Source organism: Misgurnus anguillicaudatus, chromosome 3 (assembly GCF_027580225.2).
Source record: "Misgurnus anguillicaudatus chromosome 3, ASM2758022v2, whole genome shotgun sequence".
In the NCBI taxonomy this organism is placed as follows: Eukaryota; Metazoa; Chordata; class Actinopteri; order Cypriniformes; family Cobitidae; genus Misgurnus; species Misgurnus anguillicaudatus.
In genome coordinates, this window is record NC_073339.2 from 41396637 (window position 1) to 41414484 (window position 17848).

General features: G+C 37.8%; 1 protein-coding gene across 2 annotated transcripts in view; it reads left to right on the top strand.

The window, feature by feature from the left end:
* The first annotated feature begins 221 nt into the window (after positions 1 to 221).
* prkcba (protein kinase C, beta a) overlaps positions 222 to 17848 on the top strand; it is a 54404-nt gene continuing 36777 nt past the window's right edge. The window contains exons 1-2 of one of the 2 annotated variants that reach the window (XM_073866196.1): positions 222 to 575; positions 1091 to 1122. In XM_073866196.1, the coding sequence (XP_073722297.1) occupies positions 409 to 575; positions 1091 to 1122 (199 nt within the window). In that variant the 5' untranslated portion in view covers positions 222 to 408. The remainder of the gene's footprint in view (positions 576 to 1090; positions 1123 to 17848) is intronic. The other variant, XM_073866195.1, reaches the window with a different exon arrangement.

The following is a 17848-nucleotide window of genomic DNA, read 5'->3' on the forward strand; positions in this document are numbered from 1 at the left end:
AAAGTAAATATTATTACCGAAAAAATGTGCTCGCGTTCTGTTACTCAGTCCTTTGTAGGCTATTTATTCACGACGCATTCTTATAAGCATGCTTACTACATGTTTTACAAGCAAAATATATTAAAACCGAATATTTCTCTTAACCACACAACACATAAACGCATACAGTTATGCAAATCGACCGTATGACAGGGGGCGTGGCCACGGTGTCTGGAAGCTCCGCTGCTCGCGCGCTCAGGCAGTAGAACAGTCAGCTGGGGAGAGGCAGGCGTGTGCTCGCGCGTGCCGACCAACCGGGAAGCGAAGCGCAAACCGAGCTAGACCCTGCACGACGGCGCAGGCTCGAGGTCGAAACGGGCACTTTTTCACCCCATCGACGCACGGATTTCTAACACTTCCGTCCTTACCATGGCCGACCCAGTGAACGAGGCTTTCGATGGCGAGGAAGGCGCTCGAGGATTCGCCAGACAGGGCGCGCTGAGGCAAAAGAACGTGCACGAGGTGAAGAATCACAAGTTCATCGCGCGCTTCTTCAAGCAGCCGACCTTCTGCAGCCACTGCACCGACTTCATCTGGTGAGTCCGCGGGCGTTTGCGCGTTCGCGTTGTTATGTGAGGCACAGGTTGCTCACTTGATGCTCGTGACAGGAAAAGCCCCTCTGTCACAAACGCACCGACGCGTCTGAACGCACTCGAACATCCGCAGTGGTGTCAACGCAAAACAAAGGTGCCGACGGAAAAAGAAAGAGGCTCGCGCGAGCAGCTGCAACGCAGCGCTGCGGTTTGTGTCTCTATCAGATGTTTTTCTGTACATTTGCACGTAACACCCACATTTTGGCATTCGGATAAAACTATTGCGCGTAAACATGCTCTTCCTGTCCTCCAGGGAGGGTAAAGGACAGATGTCTATCATGAATAAATGGGGCTATAATCAAGCCATCATTATGTCAGGGAAATATTTGGCGATTTTGCGGAATATATGGCGCGCGCCTGCGCAAGTAGTGCGAGCTGAGGAATGCGTCCAGATTTGCTTTCTGCGCTGCTGTTTTTCTTTCGCCGCAATCTCACACACGTTTTTTTCTCTTTTGCAGGGGTTTCGGCAAGCAAGGCTTTCAATGTCAAGGTAAGACTGAGTTCCCCTGTGTCTCCATACTAAAAAAATCAAGCAAATGCTGCATGTCTCATTTTCACTGGGGAAAACCGGTTGTTTTCTGTCAACTGTGTCTTTTTTTGCTATTTGGGCTGTGGGCAGTCTTTCACAATTTATGGTGTCTGAGGGAGAAAGAGAAAGAAGACTTTGGTTGTCTAGCGTTGGGTTGAAGAAATTGCCTCTGACAGTGGCTTGTGTGCTGTTCCTACACACGGATATGTTAAAAAGTACAGTACAGTAGCCTATAGTACAAAGAACAGTAACAGTAGGTGTTAACATTTGCTGTAGCTGCGACTAGTCATATTAAAAACTACAGTGCAATTCAGGAAACAATAACGGTTGGTGCTAACGGTTGCTGCTGACAGTTGCTCATCTGATGTAGCAACACATATACATTAATAACTACAGTGCAAGATAAAAATTACAGTGCAATACAAGAAACAATAACAGTGGGTGTTAACAGTTGCTGCAGACAGTTGCTCGTCTGATGTAGCAACACCTAGACATTAATAGCTACAGTGCAAAATCAAAATTGCAGTGCAAAACAAGAAAAAAATAACATTTGGTGTAAACGTTTGCTGCTGACAGTTGCTTGTCTGATGTAGCGACACATAGACATTAATAACTACAGTGCAAAATAAAAATTACAGTGCAATACAAGAAAAAATAACAGTTGTGTAAACGGTTGCTGCTGACAGTTGCTCATCTGATGTAGCAACACATATACATTAATAACTACAGTGCAAGCTAAAAATTACAGTGCAATACAAGAAACAATAACATTTGGTGTTAACGGTTGCTGCTGACAGTTGCTTGTCTGATGTAGCAACACATAGACATTAATAGCTACAGTGCAAAATCAAAATTGCAGTGCAATACAAGAAACAATAACAGTTGGTGTTAACAGTTGCTGCAGACAGTTGCTCGTCTGATGTAGCAACACATAGACATTAATAGCTACAGTGCAAAATCAAAATTGCAGTGCAATACAAGAAAAAATAACATTTGGTGTAAACGTTTGCTGCTGACAGTTGCTTGTCTGATGTAGCGACACATAGACATTAATAACTACAGTGCAAGAAAAAAAATACAGTGCAATACAAGAAACAATAACAGTTGGTGTTAACGGTTGCTGCTGACAGTTGCTTGTCTGATGTAGCAACACATAGACATTAATAGCTACAGTGCAAAATCAAAATTGCAGTGCATACAAGAAACAATAACAGTTGGTGTTAACAGTTGCTGCAGACAGTTGCTCGTCTGATGTAGCAACACATAGACATTAATAGCTACAGTGCAAAATCAAAATTGCAGTGCAATACAAGAAAAAATAACATTTGGTGTAAACGTTTGCTGCTGACAGTTGCTTGTCTGATGTAGCGACACATAGACATTAATAACTACAGTGCAAGAAAAAAAATACAGTGCAATACAAGAAACAATAACAGTTGGTGTTAACGGTTGCTGCAGACAGTTGCTCGTCTGATGTAGCAACACATATACATTAATAACTACAGTGCAAGATAAAAATTACAGTGCAATACAAGAAACAAAAACAGTCGGTGTCAACGGTTGCTGCAGACAGTTGCTCGTCTGATGTAGCAACACATAGACATTAATAACTACAGTGCAAGATAAAAATTACAGTGCAATACAAGAAACAATAACAGTTGGTGTTAACGGTTGCTGCAGACAGTTGCTCGTCTGATGTAGCAACACATAGACATTAATAACTACAGTGCATGATAAAAATTACAGTGCAATACAAGAAACAATTACATTTGGTGTTAACGGTTGCTGCTGACAGTTGCTTGTCTGATGTAGGAACACATAGACATTAATAACTACAGTGCATGATAAAAATTACAGTGCAGAGTTATTGGCAAAGATTTGAAAAAGCAGTTGGATGTGTGACAGAGTATTTCTGAGCTAAATAATACAACCCTCCTTTTTCTTGCAAGTTTTGGAAAGTTTTTTTCAACTTCTAAATCTGTTGCGTAAAAGAGCCCTCCAGTACAGTGGAAGTCCTTATGTGGAGACAGGGTAGTAACAGAGTTGTGCATGTGTCTTGGTTTAATGCTGGGTTTTGTTGAAATTGGGCTGTCCCAAACGGGTCATGACTTGCAGGCGGTAAGTAAAACTGCATCAAATGTCTGTGTTTTGTTGGCAATCGGCGAATAAGTGCATATAATATAAACAACACGAACATGTAGTGAATCGTAAGTTATCCAAAGAGAGTGGGGTAATGTTTTGTCGTTCCGGAAACTATCGATAGAGCTGATCTGTTTTTTTAAATCTGATAAAACTAACTCTTCAGAGATATGAAGGATGCAGTACTACTCTTTAGGTACTCAAGATTGACATAAGATAAGCAGAACCAGCGGTTGTATACAGTTTATATAAAAAAAACTACAGTGCAATATACACTAACAGTAAGTGTTAACAGTTGCTGCTGACATTTGCTCATCTGCTGCCGCTGTGCCTTGTCACGTTACTGTAAAACTACAGTGCATACGTGTAGTGTATAAGTTCTGGAATCTTATCTGAAATTCATCAGTAATACATTATAGCGCCTATTGTGCTGTAGTAATTATTGTATTTTTCTATTTTATCGATTGTCACCATAAATCATTTGTGATTTAAAAAATATAGTTATTTTGCCTGTGGCACTGCACCCTGTCAAGGGACTGCGAAACACCTCTTGTCACTTGTAGTACTCAGTTAAGTTACGATTGAATTGTGAAATGAAGAAAAACAGTAGATCTTGACTTTTTGCATTTGAAAGTGAGTTACAGTATCTGCCATAGCAGTTGTAAAATGACCCAAACACAAATTCACAAGCATAAAACTGTCAGAGCCTGAACTGTCATTATACAAGTGGTTTGGTAACATTGTGTGAATGCATTATCTCCCACCCACTCAGAACAGTAATGGGCAGTTAAAAGCAAATCATCATCCGCAATGATTACATCACAGTTCTGATCGTTAACACGATACAAACGTCTTCTCCAAAACATGCAGCTAAAAATCTACACCACATTCTCAAAAAAGCATGCAATTGCTGGAGGATTTTATCAAGCAGTCATGGTTATATGATGCATGGTCTCCAATCATCACCATTTTTTAACTATTGACAACTTCTTAAGCACAGCTTAAGTACCACAAGTAGAAAATTTTATGTTAAAATGGACACCTAAAGTAATAATTGTACTATAAAATAACATTTCGGTCATTGTTTACTTACTGTTACATTTCTCCATGCCCATTCGACTTAAGTACGTCGTACTGTTTCAGTATCGGTAGTATATGTAAACGAATAATGTTTACTCTTCCTCTGTGTTACCTGAACCGAGAAATTTCTTCGAATTTTTTAGTAGTCCGCACACCCCGGAGCTGTCAAGAGTCAGCAGACCTTTGCAAATAATAAACATAGATTTCTCGGTCCAGCTAAGGTGGAGAAAGAGTCAATATTGTTCGTTTCCATATACTACCGACATTAACAAAGTACAGAGGGAGGTAAAAATGGCAAAGTTAAACTTTTTCTCCATGTAGAACTCAAAAGTGCACAATTTGCTGGCACTTTTTATATAATGTAGAGCCCTATGAAATCCTTTGTATTTTTTCCCAAATTCCGTTTTATTTATTCTGAAATTCCGTGTTTTCCGTGTTTTTTAAAATTTATTTTTAACCAAAAATCATATATTTTTAACTGAACACATTAAACGAATACAATTTAAAACCAATTTATTGAAAGTTTTATTTAAAATTACATATAAGGCGATGTATTTTGGCTGTCACTGCAACAATGCTACTGACAAGCAACTAACTGTTTAGTTTTTTCTTTAATCATAAGACTATACTCATCGTGTTTTACTTTTCAGGCATCTGTATTAAATGTAAATATATAAGTTATGAACTTGTATGTCAACAATCTGATTTAACATAAGCAATAAATACAAATAAAACACTGCACAGTCCCTACTGTATGAATGAAATGTACAGTAGGCCTGCACGATAAATCACATGTGATTGTCACACGTATCTCGTCAGTAATGCCGGTTCCTTGATTAGTAATAAATCGCCATCAGCTGCTTTCAGATGGAGCGGCATTTACTACACAAAGCCGTAGTTCACTGACAATCGGGGCAATTTCGCATTAATTATCACGGATGTATTGCCTGCGATATGTATGCAATACGGCCCAGCTTGTCAGTGAGCTACGGCTCTATGTAGTAAATGCCGCTCCATCTGAAAGGGGCTGATGGCGATTTACTACTAATCAAGGAACCGGCATTACTGACGAGATGCGCAAGATATCGCGTGCGATTTATTGTGCAGCCCTAATATGTACAGATGCAAAAGTTGTTCTGTTAAGAGTAGAGAGGGGTTTTCATTTTTGGTGTGTACATTTCTAACACAGAAAGCAGCAGGCTACTGTCACTTTAAGACCCAAGCCAGACTAATCTGTTTTATATACTGATAAACATCCAGCTGGAATGTTCACCTAAACAAGAAAGAAGCCAATAGTTGGCGGGGCTTTCCGTCGCTATCTTAGCATTGCGTCATCGCGAATCACTCGAATAACCGAAAATGGGTAACGAGGCGGGACTTGGGTAAAGCTAAGGTGGCTGGTTGTGGTTGCTGAAACCATGCCCGCCTAGCTCGACGGTAGTGACAGCAGTGGCAGTTCACCTGTCATTCAGTGGGCCACGGCCTTAATTATGCAGAACTTTAAGGCCTAATATAATTTAAACGGATTAGTTATAAAAAAAATTCATCAACTTCATGGTTGTCATAAGGGAAGAATTAGCTATATAGACCAAAAACACTTTTCGTACCAGGCTGTAAACATATTATTTTTTGCTGTAAAGTTGCCGTTTTAATATAGGGGTCTATGAGAATTTACTCCCTTTTGGAGCCAGCCTCTAGTGGCCAGTTAATGAATTGCAGTTTAAGTCACTTAAGTATTGGCTTCATCACTCATACAGTATATTCACCGCAGTGGTGGATCTGCTACTTTTCTTCATCTTTTCTGAATTTGTAAATGTCCTGTAAATATACTTTCAAAGCTGTGCGGACGTGGGAAGAAAGTGTACTGTACCTTTTTTGTCTGCAGCGTTCCGGGCCTTGACGAAATCTGCTTGCGCTCTTATGAGGCAACGCTTGTCAATAGCCATGTTTCCATCACCAAAATTTTATGTGGATTTTGAAGTATCACATCAAAAACTAATGATGGAAACACAGAATTTCGATAAAAAAAAATGGGAGATGGAAACGCATTTGCCGAATTAATTATGACGTAGCGAACATTAAACCCACGGGACTGACCATCTAGCTGTTTCCGCTGGAGTTTTTATGGAGCTCGACGTCGTCGCAATATCCTTGCTGCTAGTGCATTCATAAAAAGTCTACATTCCTTCTTCTATGCACACCATTCAGTTTGGCAAATACATTGCCCCATTGTGACTACATGCAGTCCTTACTCCATTAACCTCGCGTACATTTTTGTTGGTTACTAGGTTACCAATACCACCGTCATTCGCTCGAACAACTTGTTGGAAACGCACATAGTTTACATTTGTTTGACTTTTTTGGAATTTCGAAAAGATTCGCTTCATGCTTGGATGGAAACCCAGCTATTGTTTGCAATGTATGCATACCTTTCTTTACCTCCAACATTACATAAAACGAAAATGTTTCTGCGCGTTTCTGTCATTTTTATTTGCCGAATAATGAAACCACATCAAAAAAATAGCATTTGAAAATGGGTTATTATGGGTTTTCAAAATGACTAAATTCATAATTTCCAAATTCCATGAGATTCCGTGTTGTACAGTATATTCAATTTTTATAGCTGAATTCTGTCCACGTTATCCGCATCTCGGAAATCATAGGGCCCTAATAACAAAAGTGAATGCGAACTGGAGCCATCAAGCTCCAAAATGGCCATAAAATATAATGAAAGTGAGCCAGATGACTCGTATGTTACATTCAGACAGCCAAGAGTGAGGAACCATTGGGTTGAAGGGTCCCGAACGAATCGTCATTCATAAATCAAACAACATTAACTTTTCATGAACTTTTATTAAGGTGCCAAGGAGAGCTATGGAGAGGACCCCAGCAACAGCAAATTATATTTTCAGTCTGTTCCACCAACAAAGCTTCTGTATGGCTTCGAAAGACATAAAATGCAAGTCATACAGACCACCTGGATGATGTTTTTCACGGGTTGAAAACAGTATGCACTTTTTCGCATTTGGGTTAACAAATCTTTTAATCTGCTTCACTGTACCACTGTCATCAAATTGAAGTTTCACTATGAGTTATGTACAAGCAGCCTCGCTTAGTTTATCTGTTTGTATTGCCTCCACATAGTCTCCCACTATTATAAATGTATGGGTTTAATTAAAAAAAAAAATTTATTACACTTATAAAAGCATATAATCTCTTAATATTGTGCATAACAACAACCTGGCCACCATCTGCTTCCTACTGGGCCCAATATCAGTCAGATAATTCATCAATCTGACATCATTAATGTGAAAGCTTTCCAGTGCTAATCCTCATTCATTGATTTCTTAAATTTTTAAGTAAGGATGTAGAAGAAAAATGTTACTGTGTTAATCCCGCAATGTTAGCATTAAATGTTAATCATTTACTCTTTGAGCAAACACGCACACACCCAAACGTAAGCTTACAAGATAAATAGATTGATAAAATTGTGTAAATGTGGACTCTAATTTTGTTAATATTTGTTTTTTTCTGTCCTGTAACACAATGACCACATCTCCTGGACATGTCTGTTTGCGTCAGCGTGCATACTCCTTAATGTTAACTTAATTAAATACACATCTTCAGCAAGAAGCCCCTCCCTCTTATACCATCTAGAAATAGCGAGCAACAAATATTGGTTCGTGTTAGCAACAAACCTTAGGCTATTGGCTGTTTAATAAAAGGGAGGAGCCCTTACGTCCCTCATTTTATTAAGAAATTTGTCAAGGAAGGTCAACTGAACAAAACAGTCGCAAAGATTGAAACTGAATTGGTTGTTTTTAGGATCTTGAAGGGTAATCTAAATAGATGATAGATTTACAACAAAGAACAATAAATCAAATTGTTCCAACATACAGATAGTTATCTTCCACCTTTGATTCTTGCTTTGTTTTGCTTGTGAGTTTGCTAGAGAGGGTTAAAGCAAAAAAGAGAGCAAGAATACAGAGAGGAGGTCAGAGCCGTCAGTCCCTGACCTGGTTCAAGCAACAAAGGGATGTGTTTTATACAGGCACAATAGCTATTTTTACCATTTCATTTTACTGTCAAATACCTGTAAGCCGAGGCAGAGGTACGAGAGGGCGGTGGTGAAATACAGAGGGAAAAATGCAAACAAGAGGTTGAAGTGAAGGCTACTGTTAAAGTTGAATGTATCAATACACAAAGCCGTGCGTAAAGATGCCGTAATACTTGTTTGTGTTATCAGCACTGTTACAATGACAGCCAATAAGAAAGCTTTCTCATTATGCCAAGTATACGGTTCATCGATATTTCAGAAAGTTATGCGCATGTCAAACCATGAAATGTTTTACTGTAAAAAAAAAGAAAGTACTAAACAAGTACTAAAATACATGCCATTCTGCATTTGTTTTATTTCTAAATTCCAATCATGTATTTATATAAATGTATGGTTGGAAAAATACGAATTTCATTTTGAGAAATGAAAAGTATGCTTACTGCTATTTAAATACACGATCCATGAGCAAAACACAAAGTAAATCATGGCTGAAACTGTTGTGAGCTTAGATTTAAACGCAAGCACTCTTTTATTGTGGCAATAAAGCAAATAGTAATAAATAACCACAATAAAATACATTTAAGTGCTGCTTGGCTTTGCAGAAACAGGTGCCAAGATGTGACTCTACGCTGTGGGTGGTTGCCAGGGCATTGCCAAGCAGTTGCTAAGGTTCTGAGTGATGTATAGCGCATTGCATTGTGGTTGCTTACTGAATTTTTTAAGAGTGAAAAAAAGACCAGCCCAGTTCTCAGTGGTTGTGTCTTTAGTTATTGCTTGAGTCTCTTTCTTAGTGTAAGTATACAGGGTTTTCCAGCTCATATAGCTGTAAAAAAAACCTTTAAGGCTGCACGATATTGAAGGGGGAACTGCGATTTATGCATTAATATAGTTGGGGTTTTTTTTTCGCCTGTGCATTTTATGTAAATTATATTAAAAATATTGAAAACAGAAAATTATATAACCAGCATACATGTTTCACATTGTTTCTTTCGTTGTTGTTGTTGCTTAAAGAAAGCATTGCTCTCTTTTAGGCCTGTGTTTTGTAAGAATCTCATGATATGATGCGTATCACGATGATTGTCATGATTATAAATTTGGCTAACGGTTAATTGTTTAATAAATGGTGGCGGTTATGCCGATTAGTTGCCTGTTTTAGGGCTTTGCCAATTAATTGACTGTTTTATTGCATTGACATTCAATTCTTATACATTTTCTTGTTTGTTCATGAAATACTTTTCACACATTGTTGTGATTATTTTAATTAAATATTTTGCACAGTTTACCTGGCAGTAAATATTAATACACATAACACATATTTAAGTTATTATTTAATGAATATATCTTTCAAAAACTGAAAATCTTCATGAGAAATAAACCAACTAAAGTGTCTGAAAAATAACTGAAAATAAAAATGCTATCAAAATAAACTGATTACACCAAAACAGACTATACATTTCTTTAAATGCTGTTTTTCCACACTATTGAATAGCTTTGGAATATATCACGTTACACTGTCAGTAGGGAGCAGCATCTGATACTATCTCGTTTATACAGGCGCTGCAGCTCCCCCTTGTGTTTTTAAAGAGGTGTGCAATAGTTGGGGTGATCTAAAATCATCGCAATGTCGTCAAACAATCGCGGTGAGATGATTATTTAATCATTGTGACAGCCCTAATTGGGACACTGTTTACAGACGTTTCCACACATACATTGTTTAAAAGGTCGATCGCATTTCTTCACCAAAGTTATTTAAAACAGCTTACCATCTATTTGCCGAATTGCCAACGTCCTTAGCACACCCTCTGTAAGCCTAATTTGCAAACAGACTGTTGTTTAAGACGCAGGTTTTGTTTGACGTCACCTAAGACAATATTGTTTGGTCATGAGCAACTTTGCATTTGCCACAGATGTGAAATAAAAAAATGTGGACCGTGGATATGAAGTCATAACCCGCCATTGTTTACAAGTACAACATTAAGCTCGCCGCGCGGAGGTTTAGAGGTAACTTCCGCTTTCTCGCCGAATTTACCGGTATATTGGTTCTGATGTGTGAATGATGTCTTACTGGTAAAAAGACAGAACGTCACTGTGTGTGTGTGTGTGTGAACAGCACATTTTTGTATTTACTGGTAAATTCATTCGGGTAAATTCATGGTAATTTACCGAAATTACTGTGTGAAAGAGGCTATTGAGAACACACCACCATATGCAAACCTTAGCAAAAAAATGTAAGTGTGCCCCTATGCTAGTACTTCCTGTCACTGTTTGGGTTCAGAGATCAGAAGAATGCTATTTAGTGTTTGTGATGTAAACAACTACCACTTTTATTTATTTAAAATATCAATATTGTGTTTTTTTTATTTAATTGATACAGTATTGGCAAAGATATCACGGTACTCACCTGTGTTGATATTTTCTTATAGCCTATACTCTCTTTAGCCCTATTCGAATGGGGTTCGTTTTTTTATGGGGGTAGCTGGAGTAATGTAATTTTACCACAGGACATCTGTAATACTGATGGTCAATTCGCACGGGAAAATCTCAGTAAAACATTCAGAAGTGGGAGGGTTAACTCGAATACGCAGCGTGTGACCTCCCTCGTCATTACGTGCACATTACCTTGCTTCCTGAAATCACATGTGCGAAAACACAACATGATGCAGACAAGAACAACTCGAAATCTGAGCAGAGAGGAAACAGTGTGTTTTATTTTGGTTTGTGGAGAACGTCAGTTTCAGAAACAGTTCTGTGTGCCTTGAGAAGTGATTTTGAACTTTTTTTAAGTCTGTGTCGTGGTATGCAATACCTGACTTGCCACAGACTTGTTCCTCTGTCTAGAACAGAAAACAATTTTTGGGTATATTTATAGCTAGTCTAATTGCACTGGATTAGTATTACCTGAGGTAATTTCTCCGGACCTTTTTACAGAATCTAAAAGTCACCGTAATCTTACTGACATTGTTTGTAATGAATACTGTCAAGGAGCATTCGGATGGGACTAAAATGACTGAGAAGCTCTGATAAAAATTAATTTACCCCATCTTCCTATGTAAAACTAATCCCGTCCGAATAGTACTTTTGTCTCTCCAGTCTTTCTGCTATGGGCATCGACCAACTTTGACCAACTTTTTGAAATATTGAAGTCATTCGTTTATAGCATAGAATTGCGATACGCATATTACGGTGATTTCGGGATATTTTTCGCTCCTAATTGTGAGGTAAAGAAAACGTAAGCATCTTTTAGTTTGCAGTAAAAGTGCACAGGGCACCCACATTACTGGGATGTTGGATGCAATGTTTAGAAATGTTACGATATGTTTTCCTTTAGCTTAAACTTTAAAGAATGGGGTTAACCACACCAAGGGCATGGGATTGGGTTCGATAGCCATTGAAAACATGGACTCGTAATTGTAAACCCATTTCCCCCTTTATAAAATTCCAGTTAAACTCATAACATCAAGGTTGCTTGGAGAGAATGAATGGGACGAAGGCCTGTAAATGCCTTCATAACCAACTGCAAGAACTTTTCTGTTATCACATCATTTGTAATGACTGGAGGGCTATAATTGAATTAATAAGAAACTTGACTTTAATTAAGATGCATGAAGCCATGGGATTTCAGACATTTCATTATGAACGTGCCAATCTTCTGCCATTTGAATATTTGTGCGCTTTGTGCAATACATGGCGTACATTGTAGTTGCTTGCAATAGCGGCTGTGTTGGGTAAGTTAATAAAAAAAAATGTCATTACTAGTTACTTATTACATCTTCAATCAATCAATTAGATTACTGTACAAATTACTCTCTCTAAAAAGTATTTAATTACTTATTAATTACTTTTTAAACCCTATTTATTAAATAATACAAGGATAGGGTTGAAATGGCTCTAATAAATAATATAAAAGTACATCAATTATTCTGTTCCCACTTTAGGTTCCAATTGTCACTAAACTAGTGTGTTACCATAATTCTTAGTAAATTACCAACGTATTTAAAGTGAGAAGGATACATAAAAAACGCATTTTAACGTTAGACTTTAAATTTTGATTTTACTTCGAAATTTTATTACTATATATATATATATATATATATATATATATATATATATATATATATATATATATATATATATATATATATATATATATATATATATATATATATATATATATTGTAATAAAATATATATATACACACAAATATTTGTAATGATATTCGGGTCGTGGTTCGGTGGGTCGTTTGAAATAAAGATGCTAGTTAACTATTTTTAACAATTACTACTTTTAAAAAATGTGGGCCAGGGAGCGGGTCGGGTACACTATTTATTTTTTATATTTTTTGCGGTCCTAGTTGCTGGCGGGTTAGTTGAAAAAGTCGGTCGGGTGCGGGTTGTTTATACATTGACCCGCGCATCACTGATATGTATCATTTTGGTACAGATATTTGTTACCAGCATGTACCTTTGACTTACACAAATTTCCATCCTTGGGTGTAGAGGTGTATTTTTTTTTAAAGGCTACCTCCCAAATGACAGCTTTTGTCCCTTTTCTGAGAACCAATCTGCAAAAGCATACTTAGGATTAGCAACTTCATGACAATACCTTGACAAGTCATTTGTAAGTAGTAGGACAAAGTCTATTCGGGACCATTCATTTTTTTTAAAGAAATAGACAACAATTTAAAAATATCCATGATAGGTAACAAAGTTGGACATTTAACCTAAATTAAGCTGTCACCCAACACTGTAGTACACAGTTTTGGCATGAACGTCGATCTATATAGTTCTGTTTGGTTGTTTTTGAGCTATAGGCACTTGTTCGGTCTTGTTTCTTGACATGCTGAAAATTACAGCTGTTTTGAGTAGTTTATGATGGTCTAAGTGAGACTCACACCCACATCTAGTCCTCCTTGACGAAGACAACTTTTCGATCTATATCATGTTTCATACGTGAGCGGTTGAACTTTCTAGGAAGTCAACAGGTTGGCACTTGCTCCTATGGCGAACATGTTGGAGGAACTACTGTGGGAATCATCTCCTATTGAAACACTAAAACATATGTGTGCATGTTAACTGTTATATTGCGAAGAGTTAATCGGAGCAAGACTATTAAATTGACATTTAGTGTAGGAAACCGCTCCATTCTCTTTAACCCTTAGGTCTTGTTGCTAGGCAACAGCCGACAGATTTCGAAGGGAATGTCCTGGAATGTTTCTTTGGAAAAGGGGCATGGTGAGCGGAATGGAAAAGACTTGTTTACACAGAAAGGGAGATCCTTTTGCCTCAGCGTGGCTTCTGTAACTTGACCGTCTCTTTTCTGATGTCACACAAGCTGTACATTCCTGTGGCTGGAACGTATAGCCGTGTTTGTCAGATTGACTAGATTAACTGTGTGTGTGTGTGTGTGTGTGTATGTTTGGTTACCTCCCTAACCTCTGCCCTGTAATTGTGTTTACCTTCCCTCTTGCCTGTCAGGTCCTACAAGGTATTCAAATAGGCGGAAGATAGACATGTAGGTGTATGTTAGAGCTCTTAGCTCTTCTTCATTAGAATCAACATTTTACTTTCCTAAGAACAGACTATTATTTACGCACATTAACAGTGTACAGTAATGGAAATACTGTTGAGAGCATATCTCAAATAATCTGGTTTGAAGAGTAATGAACTTTTGATCAGCAAATCTGAGCACAGTGTGAGACTTGTAGAGATCTTTCTGTTCCTGTAGTAAAGGTCATTGGTTCAATAAATGAAGAAAAACATACTGATTTAAGAAATGAAGATACATCTAACACCTCAGAACAAGACGCAGACAATGTTCTACATTATTTTCGGGTTAATATAAAGACACCACATTTGAGTGGACATGAAGCACACTTAACCGTAAAATCACAGATCACAGCAGTTGCCGTTGAGTTGTCAACCTCATTAATAATTTGTCAAATGATGCATATTTAATAGTCTGGTTAATAATGAATGCTAGTGAGCTCCTGTGATTAAAGTCCTAAGGTCGGTAATGTCTACTTGTTGTATTTTTGCACTGTTTACATGTATTTAGTTGGTGGTGGTGTTTATTGCTGTGAAGTCTTGCTCTAAAGTGATTTTTACAATATATTAAAACTTTAAATATTGTATTCTTGCATAAGACGTCATCCGATACATTGTACTTATAGTGCACGTACGTGTTCTGGGGTAAGTTTGGGGTCAAGAGTGTAATTACATACTGATACCATAAACGTAAGTACAATGTAACTATTTACGTATATGTTTTTCTTGCGTTACACCATGTCCTAACTATATGCGACGCAGTATGATTCCAACGATGGGCAATTTGTCTGTCCATACTTAATGCGATAAAGGGGTGCAGCGCGACATAGCCAATCACAAATCACAGCCAATCAGAACAGTTTTGCTTTGTTTAAGTTTTGTATCGCACTGCAGCTGAGGAGCGCACACACACAGACAGTTGCATCTGTCTGGTTTTTATGGTTTTCTTTGGCAACTTAAAGGATTTGTTATATATATAATCTAAAATTAATCTCTCCTCATCCATGTTTGATGAGTAACGGGATAGTTCACCCAAAAATAATGTCATTAATGACTCACCCTCATGTCGTTCCAAACTCGTAAGACCTCTGTTCATCTTCGGAAACAGAGTTTGGGATGTTTTGGGTTTAGGCGGAGAGCTTGTTGACCCTTCGTTGGGGGTCTATGTGCGGTTTGCTGTCCATGTCCAGAAGGGTAGTGGGAACATCATCAAGGTGGTCCATGTGGCGTCGGTGGGTCGGTTGGAATGTGTCGAAGCATCGAAAATAAATTTTGGTCCAAAAATAACAAAAAATTCTACTTTATTTAGCATTGTCTTCTCTTCCACGTCTGTTGTGAAGCGCATGCGCGAAACTTAAGTCACGTGACTGCAGTGACGCGGATGACGTGTTATCCTCAGACATGTTTGCGAAGTTTTTTTTCAAACTCACAGCGTCTCCCGCAGACTGTAAACGAAGCCCAGGCGCACACAAAAAAAACAGCTGGGGCGCACCAGATAACACGTCAGCCGTGTCACTGCAGTCACGTGACTTTAGTCTCGCGCATGCGCATCACAACAGAGGCGGAAGAGAAGACAATGCTAAATAAAGTCGTAATTTTTGTTATTTTTGGACCAAAATGTATTTTCGATGCTTCAACACATTCTTACTAACCCACTGATGTCACATGGACTACTTTAATGATGTTTTATTACCTTTCTGGACATGGACAGTATACTGTACATAGATTTTCAATGAAGGGTCAAGAAGCGCTCAGACTAAATATAAAACATCTTAAACTGTGTTCCGAAGATGAATGGAGGTCTTACGAGTTTGAAACGACATGAGGTTGAGTCATTAGTGACATTATTTTAATTTTTCGGTGAACTATACCTTTAATATTCATAATGCGCAGAACTTTCATTGAATGAGATCTCCGTATAGCTGGAGCTGTCAGCCACGACATTGTGGAAATAGAAATCGTTTCTAAAATAAAAATGTCGAGGCATCGCATCACAGGTCCTATTGAAGGTCTGGGAATCATGGCCGAGGACCGCCCAAGAGGCCATATGACTGGCACAAAAGCAACCAATCATGTTTCACTTTGTGTTTAGGAGCTTGGAGATGTTGCCACAATAACAGACCGGTGTGCAGCCATCCTTCATGAACGTCTCTAAAGTTTATAACAACAATAGCAAACACATTATAATACCTGCCATAACAGAAGATGACTACGAAATCTGCTCAAGTGTTTTCAAAAAAGTGTTTTAAATGCATCAGACATTCACCCAACGGTTTGTGGGTGAGACTATTCTTGGGTTATTAGACTCTTACTATAAATTGAGTCCTAGAGTTTTAGTATAGATGATGCATGAGTATGTGGGTCGAAAAAGCTACTAACAAATCCAGGGACTTCCTATATTTCTTTGCAATCCATGTATTCTGTTGCAAAGGCTCTGTATTTAGTGTTTCATGGTGTCGAGGAAATGGACCTTATTATTGAATCTTTAGTTTTCAACAACAAATGTTGATGTTAAGCAGTTGATTATTGGCTTTAGCTTTCAGATACATTCACATTGTTAAGCAGATTATCGATGCACAGTCTGTTCATTGACAGTGTATTGCACGCTAAACTAGAAAGCACTTTCTCAAACTGGCAAGCTGTAATCTAATCTGAGTTTTCACAACATCAGGAAGTGTAAAAAAAAAACAAAGTCCACAGACACAATGTGGTAACAAGATACTGTAGCTGGTTGATGCAATAAGTTTGAAAACAGTTGAAATAATTACTGGGTTTGCCAATGTTTCCTAGGTTAACACTAAGTTTATATTTTGAGTTTTTTTTTTAAGGCACATGTACTTTCCTAGTACATTGTATTTGTTCCTACTGTAAGTGGTACAGCATGGCACCGTCAATGATAAGATCATGGCTTCAATTCCTAGGTCGCACACTTTGTGCTTGTACCATCTGAACAATCATAAATCACCCTAAAAGACACGTAAAACAAAATGAATTGTGTCTTTTCCTGTGTACACGGGCATGGACTACATCATTTCCCATTCAGCCCAATGTTTGGCTACATGAGTTGAGTGGAAGGAATTCATCTGGCAAACAATTAGGAGCAATGGTTTCAAGATGTAGATTTATAAGTAGGCACGTGGAAGTGAAAACCCTGACCTGTGCATTGCTTGTACCATAAGTTCAGCTACAGGAACTTCAAAAGGATCCCCAAGGGGGAAGTATAGTCAAATTTGTACAAATGGTATGGTATGTCACAATACTGCTCTACAAAGGCAAAAGGCAGTAACTTTGTTTTTGGCCGAAAATCAATTTATTGATATTTTGGGACATTCAAGACCTCCTTTATCATTTGGAGAAGTATATTGATTTAATTGCATTGTTTTTCAAAAACTATCAAGAAGAAAATGACTGACAACTAAGTCACTAAAAAGTCTAAACTAAAGAGTAATTTTCACACACCAGTGAGTTATGTTTTTTTGCCTTCGTTTGGCAGAATAAATGCAAAATGAAACCACACTAGAATACGTTCGTCATAATGTGTTTATTGAAAATGTGTTATATGATCACAGCTTTATGTTTGTATGCAAAGTCAAAATGGAGACTTGAGTAGCGTAAATGTGGGTGTGATTTAATCTATACGTTTCTATTACAAAATCATTTTTGATGTATTTGAACTAAAGCTACATTTAAAATGTATAAGGTTCCCTTGCATTTTATTTCTGTAGCTTCTTATCTTTACAAAAATAATATCACAAGCATTTACATTTATGCACAGTGTTGGGGTAACGCATTTAGAGCTGCCTAACGATTAGTTGCGACTAATCGTTTGCGGAATAAAAGTTTTTGTTTACATATTAAATATGTGTG